The 27,901-nt window shown below is 42.1% G+C and overlaps 1 protein-coding gene across 5 annotated transcripts in view; it reads left to right on the plus strand.

Moving 5' to 3' along the window:
• ARMC9 (armadillo repeat containing 9) overlaps window positions 1-27,901 on the plus strand; it is a 113,982-nt gene that overhangs the window by 39,441 nt on the left and 46,640 nt on the right. For 4 of the 5 annotated variants that reach the window (XM_073359129.1, XM_073359128.1, XM_073359130.1 and 1 more), the window contains exons 10-17: window positions 3,984-4,019; window positions 14,391-14,425; window positions 16,970-17,081; window positions 18,516-18,608; window positions 21,835-21,925; window positions 23,447-23,570; window positions 25,544-25,683; window positions 26,769-26,845. In XM_073359129.1, coding sequence (XP_073215230.1) covers window positions 3,984-4,019; window positions 14,391-14,425; window positions 16,970-17,081; window positions 18,516-18,608; window positions 21,835-21,925; window positions 23,447-23,570; window positions 25,544-25,683; window positions 26,769-26,845 — 708 coding nt within the window. The remainder of the gene's footprint in view (window positions 1-3,983; window positions 4,020-14,390; window positions 14,426-16,969; window positions 17,082-18,515; window positions 18,609-21,834; window positions 21,926-23,446; window positions 23,571-25,543; window positions 25,684-26,768; window positions 26,846-27,901) is intronic. The other variant, XM_073359131.1, reaches the window with a different exon arrangement.

Raw genomic sequence — 27,901 nt, forward strand, 5'->3', positions numbered from 1 at the left:
CCAGTTATTTGAAAATAAAAAAACCCTTAAAAATCAAGGCAATTCATGCAACAAAACTAGGAGAAGCCTAGCATTTATATTGACCAGCTACCAAGTTAGAATTGTAATAGCTTTGTCTTGAGGATTTAATCACGTTATTTGCCACATGCTAGTAAATACATTGTAAAAAAAATTTTTTTAATCCAGTTTTTTTCCATGTGAAGACAAGGCTGAAGGAGAAGCCTCAACTTTCAAAAGACCTTACGATATGTCTACACTGTAGCTGAAGTGTAATTTCCATTTTAGATAGATGCCTGGGTGCTAGTTTTGGTCAAATTGGTGCACTAAACGTAGTAGTGTAGCTATGACATGGCAGTACAGACCCGCTGCCCTGAGTACAACCCTGGCCAAGAGTCTAGGTAAGTACTCAGCTGACTAGCCTGTGCCACTGTTTGTAAGGTTCTTGCTGTTTGTAACGTGCTAGTTCATTTCGAGCTATACAGATATGTCTATCACCTCCAGCTCCGTTAGCACTTGTTAGCTAATGCATGCTTACAATATCCCTTTTATCCTTGTCTAGACAAAACTGAAAACTTTTTTTTAAAACCACCTTTTATCTTATTCTAGACAGGGACTTTATCATGGCAGTTTGGAGCATTGAGCCCTTATTGTTACTTTTTTTTTCCAGGTCATATTTTAAAATATGTTAACGTTGAAACACAAACCCATAGAAGCCAATGAGGCACCTAAAATACAAAATATTAACAATGAAATACAAAATACTCCGTCAGTGAAACTTCTAAGTATAAAAGTGAAGAGAAATTACTTCCTTGATGGAGCGTGTTGTATCTAGAGTCCTGGGTGTGTCTCAGTTATTGCCCTTTTAATGGGATTGCATTATGACTAAGAATCCAAATAGTTGACAACACATGTTGAATCTATATTAAATTGTAAAGTCCTTCGTCTTTTATTCTAAAAAAGCGTATTACATTCTTTCTCTGCCATTGGCTATTTGCTGTTCCCTTGCGTTCTGTTTACCTTTTTGGGGACTAAACCATAATTCTACTTATGTTGTACTTGTCCATTTGGCAAATGGTAGATATCTTTTGTCATAGCTCATAAAGGTCTGTGAGGAAAAACCCTTGGTTTTTTTTTATGTTGACACTCTTGTCAGACGTCAGCTTTTGCTTAATGTGCTTATTTAATAACTGCATAAAGGTCATTTATTGTCTTGAGCCTCTGGGATTTTGGGTTTTGATTGTTTTCTTTACTGTGTAACCTAACATAGTATGTTCCCTTTTCTTGTGGTCTTCCACTGCTTCCTTTCCTTAATAAGCACACCTTCCTTGCTCATGTAAATGTGTCATTAAACAGTAACTACTTTGTAGCGAGTGTTCTTTTCTTGTTTGTAAAATGCTCTCTACAGCAGGTTACTGGCGCAAACCCAGGCGGTACAATAGTAGAATTCTTGTTTTTAGCTTTCCAGAATGTACTCATTAAATTTTCTGCGGGTGTACTTCTGTCATTTTAAAAACAAAAACACCTATTATGTCAACTAATAGCCTCCAGTAGACTTGTCCCAGGACAAAATAGACCTTTTCCTGTCTTCCCCACTCCTGTGCAGAAAAAAATGCTCATATGTGATCTTGGATAATGCAGAAACAAAACTGCTCTATATTCTAGACAAAGACAGGTTACGCTTTCCAGCTGATGATGCAGAGTATGGTGTGCATTTCATGTGTAACTACCCTCTGCGCTGAGGGTAGGGGAGATGTTCCATGTTTGAATAAAATGTCTTAATTCTGGAGGGAAGAGGAAACATGGACTCCTACATCTTATTTCCCTCTCTCCTCCCTCAAATGGTCTAGGTATTGGTTTCACAGGCAAACACAAGAAATGCTATTTCCCAAATCCCAATCATGATGGAGAGAAGCAAAATTCCTGTCTCCTTACTTAAATTGAAGGAATAGTACAGTATGGATGCTACTTAAATGAGGGACTTGCAGATTGTAGCATTTTCCTATGTACTTATTTGTCTGCACAAGATAGCAAGTGTGAAAAATGGGGACCGGGGCTGAGGAGTAATAGGTCCTATATAAGACAAAGCCCTGAATATCCAGACTGTCCCTATAAAATTGGGACATCTGGTTACCCTAAGGCAGGAGTAACTAAATACTGAGGGCTCCTCTACACACAAACTAAAACCAAAATAAACCAAGTGGTTGCATTTTTATCATTAGTTATATTGGTGCCAGCCTGTCTGTGAACACTCTTATTTTGGATTCAGAATGTCCTATTTAAATTTAAAAACAACTTAAGTTAAATTGAAAAAGGACACTCTTAATTTGAAATGAGCACAAGCAGATTTGTACTGTAATAGCTTAGGGGTGGTCTACACTACCTCAGTAAATCGATCTCACTTACACAACTTCAGTTACGTGAATAACGTAACTGAAGTCTACGTAGTTAGATCCACTTACCGTGGTGGCTACACTGTGCTGTGTCGACGGGAGACTTCCCTTGTGCTTCTCAGGGAGGTGGAATACACAAATTGATGGGAGAGTGTTCTCCCATCAATTAAGTGTGTCTTCACCAGACCCGCTAAATGGACATTCGCTGCATCGATTGCAGCAGTGCCGATCTACCAGTAAGTGTAGACATGCCCTGAAGGTTGGAATTACAATTAATTTAGGCTATGTCTACACTTGCCATTTAAAGCGCAAAATGTCCCTTTTTTTGTGCTAAAACCGTGGGAGCGTCTACACTTGTTAATGACTTTTTACAGTGAAACTCAGAAGTTTCACCGCAAAAAGAAAACCACCTTCATGAGAGGCATAGACTTCTTTCCACTGTTCTTTTTGCGCTGTCGCGAAAGTGAAGACACGTTCTACCTGTGTAAACACCTTTTGGCCTCTGGAGGATATCCCACAGTTCCAAAAGTGACCATTCTGGCAAGCATCTCCGCTGCTCTGACGCCAAGTAAATGGACATCCGCCCCTCCCCCTGAAAGCCCCGGGAAGTTTGAAACTCCCTTTCCCTTTGCTTGTAGATGTGGTGGGGAAAGCAGCGGGTTTTGAAAAAACCTGTGGGATAGCTGCCCTACAGCGCTGCTCTCATCAGCGCTGGAAGTGCTGCCAGTGTAAACGCTCTCTGACGCCTGAGGAATGAAGTGAGTACACAAACCAGCGCTTTTCTTTCACCGGTTCCCTATCACCGGTGAAACTTACAGCGCAAAATCTCTGTAAGTGTAGACATAGCTTTAGTTAGTTTGATTCCAGTTTGTGTGTAGCTATTCTCTGACTTTTACCTCTGGGAACTCACCTCAGTTCAACTCTGAAGCTGCCTTCAGTAGGAAATTGCTTATAGACAAATCCCGCCCCTCCCACCCCCTGTATTATTTTTCACAGTTGTCACGCTGCGCTTGTGAGAAGTCCCAAGCAGTGCAAGTGAATGCATTGTGGTGTCATCCCGTCACGAATGGGCTCACTGGTATCTCTTGCTTTAACTATAGCTACAGCAATACAATCCCCCTAGTATGAATGCAGTTATTCCAGTGTGAAGGTGTTTAATACCCATATAGCTATTCCTGTACAGGAAGGAATATTGGCAGAAGGCACTTTTTATACCAGTATTACTGCATTCACATTAGGGGTTGTACTGGTATAAAAATATATTGGTTAAAAAAATCATATCCATAACCAAACTAATTATACCTGCACAAAAAGTGTGTGTAGACCAGGTGTGTCTGTAGCAAGCTTAACAATGCAAATGGTAGCGAGAGGCCTACTCCGTTCTCAGTCCCACAGCCATAGGTACTAATAACTTTATTGCAGATTTAGAGAAGGAGAAGGAATTTGCATTATGCTCTTCACACTCAACAGTCTGTAGTCTTCAACTAATTTGATTTGTTTTGGGGTTTTTTACTTGCTTTCTCTGTGAGTTATTCCTGTTAACTTATTTTTTTAATCTTCTTTATTTTAATGTGTGCCTGTTTGTCCATAAAGGGATATTACTCTCTGAGCCCTTGTGATGACGGATATGTAAGTTTCTATATCTTCTTTATATCTTTCACATTGCCTGCTGCAGCCTGTCACATTTTGTATTTCTCTTCTTGCCCCTGTTTGATAATTTCACTTGCTCTGTTTTCATTCATACCAAGTCACTGACTGTTATGGACATTACAGTTATTTTTTTAAACCTATACAAGGGTTTGGGGAATCCTTGCAAGGAGAGCAAATGGAACTCCTTCTGTGCAAGGCATTTGACACAAAGCACCTCGACTCAAGGGCTGCTACATTTAGTACAGCTCTTACCCGACCACAGCTTCTTTATAAAGCGTAGGAGAAGTCTGTTTGAGCTGTGAGCCTTAATACTTAGCACTTGAATAACACATTGCATCTTCAAAGTTCAGCGCAAACATTAGCGAGTCCCCGCAACACCCTGTTCAGTAAGTGGATAAATTAATTAAGATAACATGGCCGAGATTCACGTTCTTTTCCCCAGAAGAGATACTTGTATTTTTTTTTTTATCACCAGTTGAGATCTGGTGCTCTAAACATGATCAAATACCACATCATTTTCGTTTAGAAAAACAAAAACAAAGTAGTTCAGGGAGTGGTGATTGTGCCTTCTGCACCCCAGATGGGCATTTGTATTCTGACAACATTCAACATAAGCATCTGATATTGCCCATAGTCAGTGCATTCTTTGCAGAGAAAGGATATTGGTCTGCTAAACAATTTAGTACGAAATCAAACCATAAAGAGCTACTGACACCTCCTTTTAAAATGTCATGCAATGTTCTGTTTAGAAAATCGTGTGTATTTTCCCCCTGCACTATTCCTGTCTTTACTAAGGATGTTTGCATAAAACACTATTTTTTTTTCTCCACCATTTGCTGCTTTTACGTATTCCTCCTCTGAAAATACAGTGAAACCTGTAGAACCCACCCTTAGTAGATAACTTGTTGTTTTAGGAAACTGCCCCAAAGTGTCCCTGAATGCACGGGGCAAAATGTAACATTGGTTTACCTCCATTGAGCTTCACCCACTGAGTACAAGCCAGGCCCACCTGTACTAAAAGATTATCTCCATTAATGACAGGTTTCAGAGTAGCAGCCGTGTTAGTCTGTATTCGCAGAAAGAAAAGGAGTACTTGTGGCACCTTACTAGTACTAGATGCATCCGATGAAGTGAGCTGTAGCTCACGAAAGCTTATGCTCAAATAAATTGGTTAGTCTCTAAGGTGCCACTAGTACTCCTTTTCTGTCTCCATTAAGCAACTCATTTCTGTTGATCCTTTGAATGGTTGTTTATCATGATCTTCACTTGGTGTTTGACATTCCACTCACTTCTGCAGCAGTCAGTTGTGAGGTTTTAACAAGAAGGATTGATTTCAGGTGAGGAATTAGCAGGAGTGAAAGGACCCTTGGAGAAACGTACTGCTTTTTATGTTGATGATCTTAGTTTAAGATAGATGGAAAGATGCAAATTAAAAAAGAATCCACTTATTTTCAAAGCTATCTACAAAGCATCATTGTCCTCCAGCTAGATGGCATTTTTTAAGGTCATAGGGGTGGTTCTTTTTTTCTCTCTCACTGTTACCACACAATATTTCTATTCTTTACTCATGTGTTGTATACATTCTAATATGCTGGTACCTGAGGCCGCCTTTTAGTCGGATCACACTAATGCACCATGATAATCTTGCACTGCACTTTGATTCATTTATAAGTGATCTATTTTAGAGGATGTATTTTGTATGAGAAAAGAGAAATTTGCATAAGACCAAGTACATGAAAATACCTGTAGTATTATAGGAACTGACCATGGGCCAGATCTTCAGATCATGTAAATTGGCCTAGTTCCAGTTACTTCAGATGAGCTGGCACCAGCATATTGTGAATAATGAACAAGTTCAGCATCCAAACTGTAGGTATATTGTTTATATTTCGGGGTGCCAGTGAGCTGTACAAATTAGCCCAGAGACGGGCAAATTTTTTGTCTTGAGGGCCACATCGGAGTTCCAAAACTGTATGGAGGGCCAGATAGGGAAGGCTGTTCCTCCCCAATCCCTAACCCTATCCGCCCCCTCCCACTTCCCAACCCCTGACTGCCCCCTTCAGAACCTCCGACCCATCCAACCCCCCCCCCATTCCTCGTCCCCTGACCACCCCCTCCTGGGATCCCCTGCCCCTAAGTGCCCCCCGGGACCCCACCTCTAAAGCCCCTTTCAGAATGCAGCCCTGCGAACATGGGCGGAGGACTCAGGAGGAGCAGGTGCCGCCAGAGAGAAGCGACAGTTTCCCCTTCAAAGTGCCGCTTCTCTCCGGCCAGCTGCGCGGCCGCCCGGTGCTCCTCCGGAGTCCTCTGCTCCCATTCGCCACACTCCTGCCACCCGCACCACCCGCCTGCTCCCCTGAGGCTGCAGGTGAGCCTCCCTTCCTACTCTCCCCTGCCCCTGCAGTGCAGCTCCCTCCTGCGCTGGTGGCACAGCGTGCTGAGGCTGTGGGGGAAGGGGGACAGCAGGGGAGGGGCCGGGGTTAACCTCCCCACCTGGGAGCTCAAGGGCCGGGCCGGACGGTGCTGTGGGCTGGATGTGGCCCGCGTGCTGTAGTTTGCCCATCTCTGAATCAGTCTGAACTTTGTTCTTGTAATTTACATCTTCACCAGGCACCTACATTTTTAATTCTGACCTCTGTTACACCTCTGTAAATTTAGAGAACCTGCAAGTTTTACACTGGCTTTTCAGCCTAGTAAATGAGATGAGAATCTGACTTTCAGCTGTGTGCTATACTACATAAAATAATGTAGACGAGCCAGTTGGATGGCTGCAGAGCTGCAGTATTTGCATCATCTTTGGTTTTTGGCTCTCAAATGACGTGTCTGTTTTCTTTTATAAACATGGATTTCCCTTTGAACTTTTTTTTTCTTTTCTATTCAACCCTGGTCACATTCATGCTTCGCTTCTTTCTGAAATGAAGGGCTGCCATCTGTAGCTACTTTGCATTGTGACAGAATTACTTAGATGAATATGGCAACTGGATCGGCTTTGGCAAGACCTAACACAGCTACATTCGTCATAGGCCTATGACCCTGCCAGATTGAGCTGTGCTTGGGCTATTGGTTTTTTATTTCCTTATTTAAAGATACCTGGTCTCTCCATTCGCTGTGTAGGGTTGAAAAATTGGCTGGCCGCAAGGCATATTTTGTGTGGGCTTTTGTACAGAATGAGCCCTTATGATGTCACAGATACATTTATATACTGTATGTTCCTCTTAATCATTTAACTGGCAGCCTGCAAATACTATTATTTAAAAGGTTAAAATATATCAGAGCCTGTCCGATGCAAAGAAAGATCAGGTGCATGGTGTCAGGGTGAGTAGATGGCTGTTAAAATGGCCTGGCGAGTCCTTTTAATGTTAGCTAATTGTAGCTAAAGAGCAACATTACCCTGGGTAAACTTGAAAACCTGAGGGGAAGCATTGTCTAGAATAGTGGCTTTCAACCTAAGGTCCGCGGACCCTAGAAGTCTACCGACTATGTCCAAGATTTCCAAAGGAGTCTGTATCTCCATTTGAAATTTTTTAGGTGTCCACAAATGAAAAAAGGTTGAAAACCACTGATCTAGAATTTAAGTTATAGGGACTGTGAGTCAGGCAGTTTTTGTTTTCACCTCTCTGCACCTTAGTGTCCCTAGCTGCAAAGTGGGGATTTACTTACCAGCATCACAGGGATTTTATGAGACTTAGTTTATTATAAGATGCTCTGAGATCCTTGAATGGAAGGGCAATGTATTTATAGAATACTTGGCCTGATGTTTTTGCTGTTTCTCGTACAATTATTTCTGATATCTGTTTTTAAATAAGTCCAGTTCTCCTCCAGAATCCAGTTTCCCCTTCTGCTAGACCCATGATACATTCAAAATCCCTATGCTTATGATATCAGAGTTTGCTCCGTTGCCATAGAAATAACTGTTTTGCCAATAGTTCAGTATTACGACTTCAGTATAAGAATCAAGAAAGAGGATTCAATAGACTGTAAGGGATCAAAAATTTTAGTGCCAAATTGGGCTCCAGTACCCCTTTAGTCCCACTGAATGCATTATGGAAAGCAGTCCACGCTGGGATCCATACATACTATCAGTAGATCCAGTTACCTTTTCCAGTTTTATACTAAATTCTCATGTCACTTTATATGCATAAGGAAAGGGGCATCAAATGTTAAATGCTTTCCCAGTGTGAAAGTCCATATTTAAAGTGTTTTGTGGAAACCTTGATTACAGTGAGTATTTTATTTGTTACTAAATTTTTAATGGGATCAGTTTCTTTCAGATCTCTTCTTTTTTGCCCGCTGCGGTAGAGGATGTTGTGCTGTGCTATTGTATGTAGATCGTGCTGTTCATGAACCATAAGGGGTTTATTATGGCTAGAGATGGGTTGATGTGAAAGATATCTCAGTCGTCAGACTTACCCACAGGAATTGCTAACATGCCTCATTATCTGTGAGTCCTTGAGCCCTTGTTCTGTGACATTCCTCCTGAAAAGGCCACCTTCCTGAAAAGGAAGCTTCATTGTGTCAGTCAATCAATGTGCCTAATGTTGCTGCTCTCTCCCAGATGTACTGCTCTCAGGGCTACTATATCCAGGCGTGACAGTGGAGGAAATGGGATTGTGCCACTGTCCAGAGCGTATTCAAAGTACATAACTTAATCACGAGTAGGTGAATGCCTGAATTAGATAGACCCATAGGCGACTTTATAGGATCCAGATGAGCTCAGGACTATTTGATGTTTCAATGACCTTGATGTCAAAGGGAGAGAGCTAAAACCAGTTTTTAATAGTTTATGTAAAGGTATCTAACTAGGCAAATATCCTGAGACTGGAACCTCTCCGATCAATACCAAACCAAATGAATCAAAGTAAGCAAACAAACAAAAACATTGTGAAATTTACAGAATATTTGATTTGGCAGGCTTACTTATAGGAACTTTGTAAGGTGTGTGTGTGTGTGCCACTCCCAACTTACCGTGGGACAAAGTCCCTTGTAGCTAAGGGAACAGCATTTTTATGGAGTTCTGAGTAATAACACAGGAGTTAAAATTGGAATATTATAACTTAAATGATTGATTGCTCTGCAGTTCTTTCTTTGGTTATAAAGCCCTGTTGAAGAAGACTGCAGAGTTCTCAGTAAATTCTGTCTTTATTCATAGAGATGGCCACAACTTTAAAAAAAACGAACTGTGGTGGCCTTATACCAGAATATGTTGTTCCAAAATTGAATGTAAGACATAGAACAGTATTAAGATTTCAGTTAAGAGCTCTTCAGACCTAATCAGCTGCGGCCTGAGAACACAGTGATGTACAGCTGTCCCTCAGCATACAGTATGGAAAGGCATACAGTATGCCTCAATCAGGGTATGTCTACACTACCCGCTGGATCGGTGGGCAGCGATCGATCCAGCAGGGGTTGATTTATCGCATCTAGTCTAGATGCGATAAATCAACCCCCAAGCGCTCTCCTGTCAACTCCTGTACTCCACCTCCGTGAGAGGCCCAGGCGGAGTCAACGGGGGAGCAGCAGCAGTGGACTCACTGTGGTGTCTTCACTGGGGTAAGTGGATCTATGTAAGTCGACTTCAGCTACGTAGCTGAAGTTGCGTAACTTAGTTTGATCCCCTCCCCAGTGTAGACCAGGGCTATGTTGCTTGTCCAAGGCCAATTGAAAGCATCAGGGAAACTGAATGTATAGCCCTATAAACCATAAGTGTCCTAGTAACAGCATTGGCTAGTTTTCAAATGGCTTTCTGTAGAAATCAAATAACTTACTAGCAATGTTTTACTGCTATTCTTGTTCTCATAAAGTTATTTAAAAATATAGGACCCAACAAGTTCCAAAAATAAAACACATTTGTTGCAAAATTATAATTATTTATTTTAACCCATGTTAACCTAATTTCAGTGTTGTTCTCTGGCAGAGTCAAACACTGTCTGTTTCCTGCTTGTGCATTATTTAACAGCCAGGAGCATTCATTTAATTTTATTGCAGTACCCATCCCTTGCCTAGCACTTTTCATCAGTAGATCTCAAAGCAATTTACAAAGGAAGTCCAGTATCATTATCCCCATTTTACAGATGGGGAAACAGAAGCACAGAGAGGTGAAGTGACTCGCCCAAGATCACCCAGCAGGCCAGTGGCAGAGCCAGGATTAGCACCCAGGTCTCCTGAGTCCCTAGTGCTCTTTTCACTAGGCAACATTGAAATGTTGCAAATTGGCTTTTGTCTAAGTAGTTATATATCTGGACACAAGGAATCCGCTGTCTGTGACAAGATTAAATTCTTCATGGCATCTTGAATGATTCCATTATTTGCCATTGATGCTTTTAAACTATGTGCAGCCAGACTCAAAAGCAAAAATCACCATGAATGTGGTAAAAGTGAATATATAACATTAACCCCAGAGCAGTTATGTAGAAGTGGGCATTTATTTTTGCGTGAATAAAATGAGCCCATCACACTTGACCCTGAGAACAGGTACAGGGGAAAAATGTGCATCAGTACATTAACTAATATTGTAAACCATCTCCTGTCCCTAAAGAGCAGATCCTGCCATGCTTGCTTACACTGAGCCATAGCTTCTTCCATGAGTAGTAGTTCCACTGATTTCAAGGGACTACTCCTGGAGTAAGGTAATAGTGTGGTTAAGGATGGCAGAATTTGGCCCTTAATAAACTGTATACTTTGTCTACAATCATACCACAGGCAAATGCCTAAGAAAAAGAAATTGGCCTTACAGGGCAGGCCCTAGAGATCAAGAAAGCCTGGCATTGTCAGAGAAGTGAATGCTAGAGTCTAGAGCCCTCCACCAAGAGCATCCTGCCCTCGACATTCAGATATAGATAGGGAGTATCCTCAACTGTCCTGGCAGCACTTTGGGAATGAGGCAGAGTCTCTAGGCTGGCCAGGAGCCAGTCCAGAGCAAGCTCTTTGCCAGGTCCCATCAAACTGCCTCAGGAAAAACCCTAAGTTGTTAGGTATTTCAATGAACTTTCTTTGTTAGTTGTCTCACTTTATCAGACTAACCTTAACAATTCCCACCATGTAATAATTTTCCCAACCCATAGTTTCTGTAGCTCAAAATTTAAAAAATCAAAACTCTTCTAAAAACTCCCCGAGTGTCTCATTTCTGTGTCCCATTATAAATAGTGTGGATGAAAATGTGTAACTTCCTCTAGTGCATGTCCTCTGTTTTGGTTACAGGGGACACATGGTAAGTCAAGTTTGTGTGTTCACAGCATATCAACGGAAATGCTGGAAAGAAGGTCTTTCCAGAAGGGCCAACAATGAGAAATAGAGATGTTTTCTATACTGTGATTTACCCAGGGTACAGTCGGGACTTCTGAACAGATGTGTCCCCTCAATTCTCCAACCTGGTGTGCCTTTTACACTGCTAGGCTATGAGAGCAACCACTTCTTGCCTGCTCTGATACAGCCTCTAGCATGTAAATTACTCCCAGCTATACTTTATGAGTGCTTAGCCAGGAACCCATGAATTACATTGTAGAGTGATACCAGCAAATTCCCAGTCCCAGACTTGTCCCCAGACATGTGTGTCTTGTACTGCCAAGCTCTTTCCTTCTGGACAATACAAGTTCACGGAAATTCCGTCATTTTATTAATAGAAAATGATATGCACAAATCCTGTTCTCTCAAATGAAGTTTCCCAAACACTTCAATTCAAACATGCACTGGTTTAGATAAAACAATAGAACAAATTTATTAACTACAGAAGGAAAGATTTTAAGTAATTACAAATAATGAGGCATAAAAGTCAGAATTGGTTACAAAGAAGTAAAAGGGAAATGCCAACTAATGCTTAACCTAACAAGCTAAGTGACCATAAAGCAAAAGGGTCTCTCTCACCACATGTTCTTTCGCGATCTTACTGGCTGGATGCCTTTCAGCCCGGACCCCTCCCCTAGTCCATTGTTCCTTTCCTTGTCCTTCAGGTGTGGATGTCCTGGGCAGAGGGAGGGAGGAGAGAAGTGATTTGAGGCTTCTGTTCCTCATTTTTATCCTTTTCCTCTTCTTTGAGAATCGTCTCCAGGTGGGGTTCAGGAGACAGGAAGTCTGGGGAGACAGGAACTTCCAGCTACTTCTTTGCCAATGTGTAAATTTCTCACTCTTTTTCCTGCCAAAGAATGGCCACTTAACCAGGTGATAGTCCATTTAATTATGCTGACACCTGTCTGAGGTGTTGGCTACTCTTTTGTCTTTGAGGAACTGGACTGAAGCTGTTTCCTTAGACTTAGAACATGCCTTATACAGTAGAATTTTATAACTTTACTTACAAAGTTGCCACACGCATTTTAGCAGGATAGTAATGTTCAGCAGATTGTGAGTTTTCAAATGATACTTCACAAGGCATACTTTGTACAACATTTATCCTAGTCTTGTAAAAAGGATGAACGTAAGGGTACAAATACCCTGCTAGCGATCTGATGTATTTCCTTTGCCAACGGTGTCATTTCTCCATCCCCCTCCCCCTTCCAGCTCATTCATGTTGCTTTTCCTTTTGCTTGAACATGCAGTGCGGTCATTGTTGTGCTAATTTATTGTCATGGAGCTGACTACGGTCTGATCTACACTAGGAAATTAGGTCAGTATAACTATGTCGCTCAGGGGTGTGAGAAATCCAGACCAACCTAACCCTGGGTGTAGACAGTGCTAGGTTGAGGGGAGAATTCTCTACTGCCTCTTGGGGAGGTGGATTATCTACACTGACAGAAGAATTCCTCCCATCAGCAGAGGTAGCATCTTCACTGAAGTACTACAGCAGTGCAGCTGCAGCATTTTAAGTGTAGACAGGCCCTAAGGCGCTAGAAATGATTTGTGATTTCATTGCCAGCTCAGGTAGGAGACAATGGCTTTGGGTCAGGGGAAAGCTTTGTTTAAATAAAACTTACCTTTTAATATTTACAAAAGCATCAAGGAAAATGAATAAAAATAACTGAAAGGCAAATGGAATGAATGTTTATATATAATATGACACATTTGAAAGACCTGATCCACGGTGAAAAGTAATTCCTGCACCATGGGAGAGCTGCTGTCAAGACAGGTTAATTTTAAGGCCTAAGAACCATTAATTGGCTCTTGTGTATAGTCTTCATTGAAATAAACATCATATAAAATGACAGTCAGTGCAACTATAAGCCCATTCCATTTGTGAGAGAAATGTTCCTTGTATTAGTAAGGGATACCTCTGACCATTGTGAAACCTAAGTGTACGTGAGATAGTCATTCAATATTCTCTGCGGTGATTCCTGCCTTTTGTCTTCTAAATTTCCCAGTTTTAAATCGGACAATAGACACTGATTATATGGTCTCTCTTGAAAGAGCTTGGTTATAAAAGAAGACCAATTTTAAAAACATAAGTGGTAATGAGAGATTTTTAGAAAGTGAGCTGGAGTAATCTTCATAGAAGGAAGACACTGAATATTCTGTGAATATTGCACACAGGTGACATCAGTGGAATACATACCAAGGAACCCTCTTATGCCAGAACGGTTTTTTCCCAGGACCACCCACAGCCATCTTTAGCAAAGACCATTTATTAAAATAGATAAATAATTCTACATGCAATGCTGACATTAACCAGTCAGTCTTTTGATGGGTGCTCATCTCTGATCACTGAAAAAGGGCTGCTGAGAGGGGAGACAATGAGATTTTAAACGAATTAAGTTGAGGCAGGACCAGAAACAAGCGTTGCTGCTATGGGGTGCTCTGCTGACAGTCATGTTTGTGTACATTGCTTGAAGCAGGGACTATGCCTTCCTCTGTTTTGTACAACACCAAACATAGGACAGAGCTCCCTAGATACAATTCCTATTTGTTATTTTGTATCTGAATTGGAAACTATATTTAGAAAAAAGGCCCTTCAGCCGTAAAGGGTATTTTTAAAGTATTAGAGTCAATGAAGACCTTCCAAGTGGCCCTTCATCTCCTTCAGGGGCTCTCTGACCCCAGCTGATTCTTATGAAATATCAGTCCCCACTGCTTAGGATAGCTCACTGGCTGCAAGCCTGTTTTCCCTGCTGCCTGTTACCACTCTTTGTTTTCTTTTTTGAAATGCCTGGATCTTCATCAGGTAATTTGTGGGGTACGTCTGCAAAGAGAAGTGTCAATCCGAAGCATAATTAAAGGCCTTTTTACTGGGGAGCTAGCGTCTGATCCAATTCCCATTGAAGTAAAAGCAGTCACTTACGTCCAGTTTTAGTTATGTTTAAGTACGCCGTAGTGGTAGACGCCAAACCTCACAACCCTGATGAGCGAGAATATTGTGAATTGGATTAATAAGCACTGCCTACGTAAAATTTGGATTAACCTATTGTGTTTCCTTTTCCTTTTCTCCAGGCATCAACAATGTTAAGAGCATCTTTAGCCCCTGTGTAAGTGTTTCTTGCTGAGCTTTGCTTGGTTATCTGTAAAGAGAGTATGTGGGAGGAGACAGCCAGTACCCCAAAGTGCACTGACTAACTGGTTACTAGTGACAGGTTTCAGAGTAACAGCCGTGTTAGTCTGTATTCGCAAAAAGAAAAGGAGGACTTGTGGCACCTTAGAGACTAACCAATTTATTAGAGCATAAGCTTTCGTGAGCTACAGCTCACTTCCTCAGATGCATATCGTGGAAACTGCAGCAGGCTTTATATATACATAGAGAATATGAAACAATACCTATTCCCACCCCACTGTCCTGCTGGTAATAGCTTATCTAAAGTGATTTCCAGCACAAATCCAGGTTTTCTCACCCTCCACCCCCCCACACAAATTCACTCTCCTGCTGGTGATAGCCCATCCAAAGTGACAACTCTTTACACAATGTGCATGACAATCAAGCTGGGCTATTTCCTGCATAAATCCAGGTTCTCACATCCCCCCCCACCCCCATACACACACAAACTCACTCTCCTGCTGGTAATAGCTCATCCAAACTGACCACTCTTCAAGTTAAAATCCAAGTTAAACCAGAACATTTGGGGGGGGGGGTAGGAAAAAACAAGAGGAAACAGGCTACCTTGCATAATGACTTAGCCACTCCAAGTCTCTATTTAAGCCTAAATTAATAGTATCCAATTATCAGAGGCTCATTCACCTGCACATCCACCAATGTGATATATGCCATCATGTGCCAGCAATGCCCCTCTGCCATGTACATTGGTCAAACTGGACAGTCTCTACGTAAAAGAATAAATGGACACAAATCAGATGTCAAGAATTATAACATTCATAAACCAGTCGGAGAACACTTCAATCTCTCTGGTCACGCGATCACAGACATGAAGGTCGCTATCTTAAAACAAAAAAACTTCAAATCCAGACTCCAGCGAGAAACTGCTGAATTGGAATTCATTTGCAAATTGGATACTATTAATTTAGGCTTAAATAGAGACTTGGAGTGGCTAAGTCATTATGCAAGGTAGCCTGTTTCCTCTTGTTTTTTCCTACCCCCCCCCCCCAAATGTTCTGGTTTAACTTGGATTTTAACTTGAAGAGCGGTCAGTTTGGATGAGCTATTACCAGCAGGAGAGTGAGTTTGTGTGTGTATGGGGGTGGGGGGATGTGAGAACCTGGATTTATGCAGGAAATAGCCCAGCTTGATTGTCATGCACATTGTGTAAAGAGTTGTCACTTTGGATGGGCTATCACCAGCAGGAGAGTGAATTTGTGTGGGGGGGTGGAGGGTGAGAAAACCTGGATTTGTGCTGGAAATCACTTTAGATAAGCTATTACCAGCAGGACAGTGGGGTGGGAATAGGTATTGTTTCATATTCTCTATGTATATATAAAGCCTGCTGCAGTTTCCACGATATGCATCTGAGGAAGTGAGCTGTAGCTCACGAAAGCTTATGCTCTAATAAATTGGTTAGTCTCTAAGGTGCCACAAGTCCTCCTTTTCTGGTTACTAGTGAGAATCACTTGCCTCTCTGTGTATGGTTACCAACAACTGTTGTCTGTGAATGCAATGTGGCCCACGTGACTTTTGTGAATTTTTGATGTAAAGGGATCATTAACGTTCTGATCTCAGCAAACTCTTTTTAGCCCTGTTAATATGGCTTGCTGCACAATATTTTACCAACTGTGATTCAGTGGCTGTGTTTTCCTCAGTTGCTATAGACACTACAGTCCTGTTGTAGTTAGGTTCCCACAAATCCAGGAGGAACGGAAACCCCGAGTAAACTTAGTTGTGTGTTTCTAGAACCAATTTTGCAGTGGATTTAGTAACTTTGTCCCTGAAGGAATAATAATTATATGGCAAGTTTTTCTGTGATTGAATGATTTTGTCTTAAAGGGATAATGGCCCCGATCCTCAGAGGTTTTTAGATGCCTAACTTTCATTGAAGTTAAATACCTTTGAGGATCTGGGTCTCTGTGATTTTATGGTAAATTCAGAATTTAGAATTTGTTTGAAAAGGGAGTAGGGCAGTGTGGTGAGTGTTTGGGGAACCTAATATGAGTAGGAGTGATTTTAGCAGAAAACGTATATTTTAGTACTTAAACCAAAAACAGTTTAGTGAAAGCAGCTTTTAAAAAAGTCACCATTCCCTTGCAGTGTTGTGCTAAGAAGCAGTATTGTGTTAGTGCATGAGAATAGAATGCGACCCTCACTAGCAATGCATATTACATTTAACAGTTGATTTTCTCTGTCCAACCTGAGCAAAATGTACCCAGTAAACTGTATAAATGGTGAAAAACCCCGTTTTAAAAATCCTTTGAGTTCTAGTATTCTAAACTGATGTGAGTAATCGAGATAAGGAAATAAGTCAAAAAATTGTGAGATTTATTTTCCTTTTAAAAGGAAGGACACGTGCAAGTTGCTTTTTTGAAACCAGATTTGCTCTCTTCACTTGCCTCACTTCAGTAGCCTCAACAGCTCCCGTTGAAGGAGTTGGATGCGGTATTAATAAATGTCAGGTTTCCTATCTGCCATGTAGGAAAATGCAGGAAGTGCCATTGTTACCCTCTTTGGATTATGAGAAGCTGAAGAAAGATCTGATCAGTGGGAGTGATCGTCTTAAAGCTTTCTTACTGCAGGCTCTGCGCTGGGTAAGTGAAATGGTCTCACTACAAGTGAAGAAGGATCTCGTGCTAGGCCCTTTCAGTAGAGCTGGAGCTAAAATCTAATTTGCAGACAAGAGGGCTCACATCTGGAGTGAGGTGTCTTCCTCCATAATAGGGTGTGTGGGGGGCGGAGAGAGAATGCAGAGGCTTCTCTGCTTGAGTTTCAGTCAGTGACACTTGCTGAGGCTCTGGAGGTGCTGAGGAAAGTGTAGGATGTGCCTTGTGAATTACATCTGTGGCCTTTCTGGGTGATGAAGGCCAACTGGAAGATTTTGGAACCTTCATTGGAATGATGCCTGAGGGAGGGTAAAGTGTCCTTTTGTTTCAGAGGGCATGTCTACACTACAAAATTAAGTCGACTTACATTAAGTTGATGTACAGCCACCACTGTAATTACAGCAGTGGTTCACATCCACGCTTGCTCCTTCCTTTGGTAGTATGTATCCTCACCAGGAGCACTTCCACTGATGGAAGTGGGACACTGACGGCTGGCCCCAGGCAGCCATGGGGTTCACAGCTGGCCCCCTCTGCCTGCCCCAATGCTGAAAGCCAGAGCTATCAGTGCTGTGGCAGGGGGTCCTAGCTGTGAGCTTGCACCTTGCTGACAGCTCAGGGTGTCAATGCCAGTGGGGGAGGGCTCCACTTGGGGCTGACAGCCAACAGGCGATGTAAGTAATGCAGCGTGTAACCAGACACTGTATTGCCCTAGCTATTTCGACGTAAGCACTATCCCTCTTATGGAGGTGGAGCTATGTCAGTGTGTGTGCCACTTACTTCCGCAGAAGCAGCATTGTAGTGTACACACTGACATAATTAGGTTGATGTAAGCTGCCTTACGTTGACCTAACTCTGTAATGTAGACCAATCCAAAGAAGTGATTGTGTGCCTTTGTTCAAGGAACTGTCTCTCGGTAGGGCAATAATTGGAGAGAGACTGCCAAAGTCTTGAACCTTCCTTTTTCGGGGAAAACTGTGAGCATATTTTAGCAAAACTTTGAAGGTGGCAACAAAAATCTTTTAACTTCATGCCACGGAAGAGGGAAAGCCAATGGAGGGATTGAAAAGGAAGGCTGACATGGGCAAAATGACTGGCAAGAAAGATGATCATATAAAGCAGCTAGATGCTGTGTAAAGTTTCATACCCTATCGTACTAATGACTTGAACCCTGTGGTGGGTCTCTTCCCTGTCTACCTTACCAGGTCAGTCCTGTGCAGATGCTGACAGATTCTGAATGACAGTTTTTTGGTTGGCCACTGAGCTGAGAGCGCTAAACTCATTTCACTTGCTGTCAGACCTCTAAGTTGAATTCATCCTCTGTGTGAGAGGAGGATTAATTCTCCCCAAAGAATTCTCCCAGACACATTCTCATATTAGCATTAATTTATGTGAATGATTAATTTCCCATCCCATTTTTTATAGCGCTTGACGACGTCTCATCCTGGTGAGCAGAGAGACACCGTCCTGCAGGCTTATATCAGCAATGACCTACTGGATATCCATAACAGTAGCCAGGTCAGCAAGAGTAGATCTTACTCTGGTTTGTGTGTGATATTATTTATTTTTATAATGTGCGGATCAGAAAACTCTGTCTATTACAACATACAAATAATTAAACAGATTTGTACATGATCTGTTGGGCTGAGGCATACGTTTCAGAATACACTGACCACTAATACAGATTCTCTGTCTGGGGAAGGGCTGGTCTGTCTGTTTTTGGGAGCTGACCTTTTTCATCCTAATTGCAGTGTTGTGGGATGACCTCTTAATGGGTCTCCATAAGCCAAAATGTGATATTTATCATTTATGCAGTAGGAGGGCCCAGTCCTGCTAGGCTTTGAGTGCTCTTGACTCCCATTGAGGTCAGTGGGAGTCAGGTGCACATGGTACTCACAGGAGATGCTAAGCACCTCATAGACGAGGCCCTGAAACAGTTTCTATAAGTGATTCTGTGGGATCTTCTTCAGGTTGGGGGGCTGTCCGTAAGCGAGGACTGGCCTGTCTCCCAAGATCTGTGAGAGTGAGGGATCGTCCCTCAGGATAGGTTGTAGATCCTTGATGATGCACTGGAGAGGTTTTAGTGGGGGGCTGAAGGTGACGGCTCTGCAGCGCATCATCAAGGATCTACAGCCTATCCTGAGGGACGATCCCTCACTCTCACAGATCTTGGGAGACAGGCCAGTCCTTGCTTACGGACAGCCCCCCAACCTGAAGCAAATACTCACCAGCAACCACACAACAAAAACACTAACCCAGAAACCTATCCTTGCAACAAAGCACATTGCCAACTCTGTCCACATATCTTTTCAAGGGACACCATTATAGGACCTAATCACATCAGCCACACCATCAGGGGCTCGTTCACCTGCACATCCACCAATGTGATATATGCCATCATGTGCCAGCAGTGCTCCTCTGCCATGTACATTGGCCAAACCGGACAGTCTCTATGCAAAAGAATAAATGGACACAAAACTATAACATTCAAAAACCAGTCAGAGAACACTTCAACCTCCCTGGACACTCAATTACAGACCTAAAAGTCACAATTCTTCAACAAAAAAACTTCAAAAACAGACTCCAACGAGAAACTGCAGAACTGGAATTAATACACTAAATTCATTTCTCTTGTGACCCAGAATAAGAATTAAACTAGGATTTTGTTCTTAAGATGTTCATACAATATATCCTTTTATGCAGCACCTGCAATCACATTTTTAAAAGCACATTTCAGTACATTCAAAACTTACTATAACTTTTTCTTTAGCAGAGTGCTCTAGCCTGCATATTGATTGGAAGGGGTCTTCAGTGATTGATAATTCAACTGTGTCATTAACAAAGTCATGACTTTTATATTTATTAATAATAATTAATTTTATCCAGAGTAGTGGTTTCATTCTTTAGCCATGGGTCTAATTTTCAAGAAGTAAGTCCTGTTGTCCTCATGAGGATGCATTTGTTGCCTCTACAGGTACCCTAGAAATCATAGAAATGGAGGGTTGGAAGGGACATCAAGAGGTCATCTAATCCAGTGGTTCTCAGCCAGGGGTCTTCCAGCGGGTACATCAGCTCATCTAGATATTTGCCTAGTTTTACAACAGGCTGTGCAAAAAGCACTAGCGAAGTCAGTACAAACTAAAATTTCATATAGACAATGGCTTGTTTTATACTGCTCTATAATATTATAGGCTGAAGTGTAACTATAATATTTATGTACCTTTTGATTTATTTTATAATTATATGGTAAAAATGAGAAAGTCAGCAATTTTTCAGTAATAGCACTTTTGTATTTTTATGTCTGATTTTGTAAGTAAGTAGTTTTTAAGAGAGGTGAAACTTGGGGTACATAAGACAAATCAGACTCCTGAAAGGGGTACAGTAGTCTGGAAAGGTTGAGAACCACTGATCTAGTCCATGTCCGCCCCACCCCCATGCTCAGGCATGATAAGTATACCTGGACCTCTCTGGCTGGTGTTTGTCTAATGTTCTTTAAAACCACCGAGGAGAAGGATTCCATCATCTTCCTGGGTAATCTGTTCCTGTGCTTACCTATCCTTATAATTAGAAAGATTTTTCTAATATCTAACCTACATCTCCCTTTCTGCAAACTAAGCTGATTACTTCTTATCCTACCCTTGGTGGAAATGGAGAATAATTGATCACTGTCCTCTTTATAACTACTTTTTACATATTTTTACTTTTTACATCGTGTCTCCCCTCAGTCTTCTCATCTCTAGACTAAGCATGCCCAGTTCTTTCAACCTTACCTCATAGGTCATGTTTCTAAACCTCTTACTTTGCACTTGTCTTTACTGAATTTCATCTTACTGATTTTAGACCAATTCTCCAGTTTATCAAGATAATTTTCAATTCTGCTCATATCCTCCAAAGTGCTTGAAACCCCTCTGAGCTTAACATCTACAAATTTCATGAGTACACTCTCTATTCCTTCATCCAAGTCACGAAGGAAAATATTGAATAGTACCAGATCCAGGACAGACCTGTACAGGACCACACTTGATATGTCCGTCCAGTTCAACAGCAAACCACTGATAACTACTCAATGAGTACGGTTTTTCATCCAGGTGTGCACCTACCTTATTATAATGTTATCTAGACCATATTCCCCTAGTTTGCTTATGAGAATATCAAGGAATTAGGAAAAAACAAAAAAACAAACCCCCCAAAAACAGAACAATCAAATTCTATTTTTGATATCTGAAACTTTCTGTAAAGGGTAGTGATGTATAGGAAATGCCAGAACTGAGACTAAAGTTAACAGAGACTTGCATTTGTGCTTTGTGAGCCAAGCACTGCTGTTCAGACTGTGTTAATGGTTCCCTTGCACCTAAACATGCTAATAGCTGTCAAGCAGCAGATGTCCCTATTCCAAGTAGCATTAATGCTTAGTCAGAAATGAACAAACCCCCTACAAAATATATGTTTTATTCAAAGACGCTAACTTTATTAATTTGAGTTTAGTTAACTTAATTTCCTTTTCTAGGGTGCTGCTTTATTATGACTTTACCCTGCACATTAAAGCTTGTTCTATTTTGTTTCCACACCTTTTTCACCCATACAATGGAAGATTAAAGTCAAGTTAGCAACTTGTTAATATGCTTTTGTTTGTACAGTTCTGATATTTGCTCTGCATCATTTATAATGCCTTTAAACATTTCATAAGCCTGTGTTAGAATTTTCCGCTTCATTTATTTTGATAAATGTTTGCTTTCTCTTGCAGAGAAATGTGCTAAAATTGCTACATTCCAAGAGTGAGGTGGTCCGACAGTACGTGGCGAGGCTTATCAATGCTTTTGCTTCGCTGGCAGAAGGTAAGAGATGCACTGCAAAGGGCTGTCCTCTTCATGTACCTTGGCACATTATAGGTACTTCATTGTCCTTGGGTGTGGAAATTTAAATACATCCTGCTTCTGGGCATTCATTGTCCTATGTTCTGTTTTTCCAAGGTCGAGAATTGTCAGTGTCTGTACAGTTGCCACTTACCACTTTGACAGTTTATTTTAGCTTTTGTTATTTCAGTCCTCACCTTTTATAGTGTGTGGTCTTTGTCATGGGCAGCCAGTGAACCGGCAGCTGGGGGAGGCTAGCCCATGGCCAGCCCCCGCAAGCCCCAGCGCCAGGTAGGCCAGTGTTGCACGGCCCACCCTACCCTCCTGGCATCCGAGCGCTGGGCAGGTGGGCCAGTAGTGCGTGTAGCCGCCCCTTGAGCACAGGGTGGGCGGCGAGCAGTCCCCCTGAGCGCCAGGCAGGTGGGCAGCCCCAGTGCTCTAGTCCCCCCTCCCCCAAGCGCTGGGTGGCACGACCCCAGTGCCCGGGTGCCCCCCAGCACTGAGTGGCCCCAGCCACCCCAAGTCCTGGCCGCCCTAGCCCCAATAGGCTTTCCAAAAGACGAGCAGCCTGCCTGAGCTGGGGCCAAGGGGGAAGGGCAAGCAGGAGCCGGAGGGGGCTGGGGAAGGAGTGTGGGTGGGGCCACGCTGGGCTGTTTTTGGGAAGGCACAGCCTTCCCCAGCCTATGTGCCACGCCTCCCTTGGTCTCTGTAGGCCGTTAACAGTAGGTTTTCTAATATCCACACTATACGTTATAATTGTTATGTCTTCAGTCCCTTCATGGGGCAGTGAAGTGTGCTCTTCAATCACAGTAGTTGTGCACCTTGCAGAACCGAACCTGTAACCGTTCCCATCTTGCATCATTAATGTTCTGAAAATGCACCTTTAAAAAACTACCCAAAAAAACTGGCCCATGATCAGAGTCCTACAGAGAGTCCCGGCCCCTGGGCTGTGTACTAGGGCTGATACAGCAGATTTTTGTGACTAGTCCTGTACCCTCCTCTTCTCGACCTTGATCAGCCTCTGTGTATCACGGCTGCTCAGGCCATTGCACGCTGAATTGTGATGGAGCTTTGCTCCAAACCTTAGTCTCTCGGACTGGGATTTTCAAAGGGGCCTATTAGAGCTAGGTACCCAACTGCCATTAAAAGTCAATAGGAATTGGACACTTAACTTTCTTAGGCCCCTTTGGAAATCCAAAATGTAAGTGTAAGATCTCCCTGAGCAATATGGTAGAAAGTACATGGTTAAATGAGAGGTAGCGAGGGTCTGGCTAGTACGGCCAAAGTACTAGCTTGGTAAACTGGTACAGTTGCCCCAAATGGGTGGAAGCTATCTTAAAAGTGATGTGTTTTGTGCAGATTGTGAGTTTCTACTGAGGGTTTCTACTGCCTTGTTAGAGAGAGAAAGTTGGCTCAAGCCATCTTTCTTTCCAAAATGGGAGGGAGGCTCTCTGTCGTGGGCTAGTATCTCACTATCTATTCTTTCATCACTGTTTGCACCAGGTCGGCTCTACCTTTCCCAGAACCCAAAGTTGCTGCGAGTGCTGGAGGAAAGGCTGAAAGCTGAACACAAGGATTCCCTTACACGGGAGAATGTTCTGGGGGCTTTGCAGAAATTCAGCCTCAGGTGATGACAGCTCAGCAGGCAGTGGTGACAGCAGGAGGGGAAATGCAAACTAGGCAGGCTCTGTTCAGGGCGGAAAGAAGAGCACTTGATTTTCATACAACAATCATCAGAACCCACTGTGGCTGATGAAAGAAGTGCCATTGATAACTGGAGGAAGACCCAACTCTGCTGGCAGAATTAGTCTGATTTCTTGACAATTGTCAGACTCAAGTGAATTTGTGCACATTAATGTCTGTGCATTTTAATATGTATTTTTAATTACACAGTCTCATTGAAACTATATCAGGACAGCTCCCTTATCCTGAAAGTCCCAAAAATCTATACAGGGACAAGAAAGCCTGTGCGTTCTCATTCAGTTATCTGCAAAGGGGGGGTCAGGGTTTGCCCTCTCTGCAGAGAATTAGCTAGTTTTCATCCTCGACCTTTGAGTCTGGAGCCATCCATTCAGACACTGTCTCTCCTTTGGCTTTTATGAGAGCAGCTCTACCATAGAAACTTGCTGCCAGTGCCTCCTGCAGTGAATTTCTCTTGGGACTGGAGGAAGGTAGCTGATGTCACCCCCTCCTGAGTCAGTCACTCTCCATCCAAGTCCCCTCTTCTCACAGGAGAGCAGCAAGGGATCAGTCTTGCATAATTGTGATGTAATTATGCATCTCTTTTAAATCAAGATTCAAAGTTTGCCTGTGAAGACTGTGGGTTTGTTTTTGTTTTTTACATTTGTCTCATTTAAAGCTTGACTGGAGAAACCATTTGCATGCACCGTAAGGGAGAGGCCCTACCTGAGTGGGGGTAGATGAGACTCAACACAGTTTCTTTCATTCTAGATTTTGTGGTATCAGGCAAATTGTTACCTGTACCATACTGCTGGGAGTCCCAGCCAGAAAAAAAAAGCAGATGCCATTCTTAGAGAAAAAGAGATTTCTATAAATGCAGTTATAAAGAATGCAGGGGAATTTATTAAGTATTCTTTTGGCACTAAGCATGGTATGGTGCAATAGGCTGCAGAAATTTTAAAATGATACTTTATTATTAACACTAGTATTTAATCTTGTGCAAGGACTGCTACAGATAACCCATATGAAGACATTTTTGTTTGTATCAGATGTTCCCCAGATATTGCTCCAGTCCATGCCACAAACCCACTTGGCAATCTGTGAGTGCAGCAAGCTTCTCTGGGGGCGGGGAGAGGCTATCTGGATCAATTGCCTGGCCTTTTAATAATAATAGAAATACATCTTTTTTGTTCATTGAAGATTATTTTTGGTCGACCTGTGAATTAGGCTTAAAGTGCAATGGGTATTAGATAAAATGGAGGTAATGAGCTCTTCACCGCAAAGTTTCCACCAGCAAAACAACATCTTGTAGTAATCCAGGCTCAGACACCAGGTAAAATGAGTTCTGCAGCCTGGTTTGAATTTCTGATGAATGTTTTGCCTTGCCAGGGAACAGACACCCTTATAGTTAGCAGAACCTTCAAATATTCAGTGTGGTATTGTATAGGGGGTGACTCTGTGTGAGAAGAGAGTTAAATGAACCAAGAATCTTTCCAGGGAAAAGAGTAAATAGGATTAAGCAAAGATAATATTTGCTAAATTGGAGGTGGGCATGGGGGGGGACCAACTTTCCATGCATCTTCTCTCACAGACATAGCTACCACTCCTTGTTGGGGTGGCTTGATTAAGTCAACAGGAGAGCTCTCTCCCGTCGGCTGACAGCGACTACACTAGAGAGCTTACAGTGGTGCAGCTGCAAGCTCCCTAGTGTAGCCATAGCCTACGTTTGCATCCTACAGTTGTCTCTCTCTTCACGTCTTTGGGTTTTATTAATGTTCTAGTTTCTCTGCCTGTGCCAAAAAGTGTAATTTACACTCTTTGTTGGAGGGCTAACATGTAGGAAATAGAAGAAGTAGTTTTACCGCACTCTTATTTGAAATACATATAAACAGTGTAAAATGTATTTGTTTTATATCCTAGACGTGCCTTGCAGTCGGCTATGATCAATGACGGGCTCATTTTCTGGCTGGTTGATGTTTTAAAGGATACGGACTGCCTGTCAGATTACACGCTGGAATATTCTGTCGCCTTGCTCATGAATCTTTGTCTCAGGAGTTCAGGTCTCTTACAGTTACAGATGTAATTTTTCTGTTGGGAAATGAGTGGGGGAAAACCCTGACCCTGAACCTTTCATACTGATATTACTGAGGTCTTTCAAGTGATTTTGCATTATGTCTGTTTTTATCAAGATTTATCTGTGTTTAATTGCCCCCACCACTGTAGACTCTGAGCTCCATAAATGGTGCTTTTGATCAGGTGTCTTTTCCAACCTGCTCTGAAACAAAATCCACGCCTTGTGGGGAGTCAAAATTCACCTTCTTGCTGGAGTTTGGCTTTGTTACCAAAGAAATTAAATTAGTGTTCAGCTCAGTCCTCCCCTGGCTTGTCTGTACCTAGGGTTGTTCCCCTCAGAACTGCTCTATCTACACCTGGGTCCTCTCTATAGAGAGCCACTCCCACTTTCCTTTATATAGGGGGGGTGATGTGAGGAGCCACCCACCTGACCTCACTGAGTCAGCAAAACTCATTTAACCCCTTCCCAGCATGTTCATCACCTAAAAGGGTGGAGCGTTTCAAGCAAAAACAGTCTGTCTGCCTCAGGGCTAGAATGAGTTACCTGATTTCTGACTGGGCCGAAGCAAATAATATGCCTGTTTATAAAAGCCAGTTAGAGCTGAGCTATTCAATAATGCAATATGGCCCCATCCTCACCTTGCAGGATTGGACCCATAGCGATCAACAGTCCTCTTATGACACAGAGAGCCTCATGATAATATAATGATACAGTTTGTGACCCCAAGGAGTTTACAATCTTAAGAGATTTTAATTAAAAAAAAAAGTGGGGGGTGGAGTTAAACCCAGATAAGTACACAATAGCCCTCAATTGGGATCATCAAAGTAACTTTGTTAAACTGTTGTGGGATCAATGTCTCAGACTTTGAAAGTAAATATTTTAGAAGATGTACCTGTCTAAAACCAGAGTAATTCAATTGACTTCAGTAGAGTTATTCTGAGAGCAGAATTTAGCAGGAGTGGGGAGCCGTCCATTGCATATTGCATTGTATTAATGTTTAGGAAAGAAAGAAGAGTTTGGTTCTTTTAATTTCCTTCTCTGTATTTGAAAAAAAAAATTATGCCTTTGCAGGGAAGAAAATGTGTGCGAAAGTTGCAAACCACGTGCTCAAAGTTCTCTCTGATCTCCTTGGCCATGAGAACCATGAGGTACTTGTACAGCAAATATTCCTCTGTTTGGGCAAGGGAAGGGTAAAGCTGATGATTAAAAAAAAAAGGTGTGTTTTGCTTGGTCCTTTGCTATTGTACCCTGGCAATAAATCACATGGAATTTCAGTGAAGTTCACAGTCCTGTAAACTCATCTGGGCTCAGTGAATGCTATGGGGGTTTTTCCCTCGAGATTTTGTTCTCTCTCTTCAACTGTATGATTGGTAATTTGAAAATGAATGTTTGGTAGCAGTATGGTTTTCACATTCCAAACTGCAGGTTCCTGGGATTATTTTAAAGTAATCTAAAACCAAATCTTTCAAAGCCTTACTACATCGGGAGATACAAAACTGTTTGTGATGCAGACCATATGCGAAGCATCAGGTGCAAACAAGTCACCTCCACCAGTATTTCTTTCTTTCTTTTTTCTTTTTAAAAAGAATACTATAAAAATAGCTGGGTGGCCCTAAGTGTTTCGCTCCAAATATCTCTCCATCTGCTGCTTCGTGTGGGCTGCCATTTTATGCCCAGCAGTTCAGGGCAGGAGAAAGTGGATACAGCATTTGCCTTCAGTGTGAATTTTAAAAGGAGTGTGGGGAGGCAGAATGTCATTTATCAGACTGGGGATTTCGGCGAGAACATCAGGATTCAGTCCCTGACTCTCATGGAAAATGTCTTAGAACCTTAGATGAGCACCAGTGGTTGGGCCCACAGTTTTATATCCCATTCTGCAATGGGAGCTACGTTTTAAACATCTTTTTATTTTTATTACCTTATTGAAACTGAAAGTAGAGACAATTTCCCTGAGCAACGTGTGTGTTTCTTCTGTATCTTATAAAAATCCACGGTGTGATGTGGCTCAGCACGTCTGTACTACTTTATTTTAATTAAGATTCATCTTGGGAGTCTCTTGTTGGACTAAAAAAGAAAAGGAGGACTTGTGGCACCTTAGAGACTAACCAATTTATTTGAGCATAAGCTTTTGTGAGCTACAGCTCACTTCAAGTACTCCTTTTCTTTTTGTGAATACAGACTAACACGGCTGTTACTCTGAAACC

The sequence above is a fragment of the Lepidochelys kempii genome, chromosome 9 (genome assembly GCF_965140265.1).
Source record: "Lepidochelys kempii isolate rLepKem1 chromosome 9, rLepKem1.hap2, whole genome shotgun sequence".
NCBI classification, from domain to species: domain Eukaryota; kingdom Metazoa; phylum Chordata; order Testudines; family Cheloniidae; genus Lepidochelys; species Lepidochelys kempii.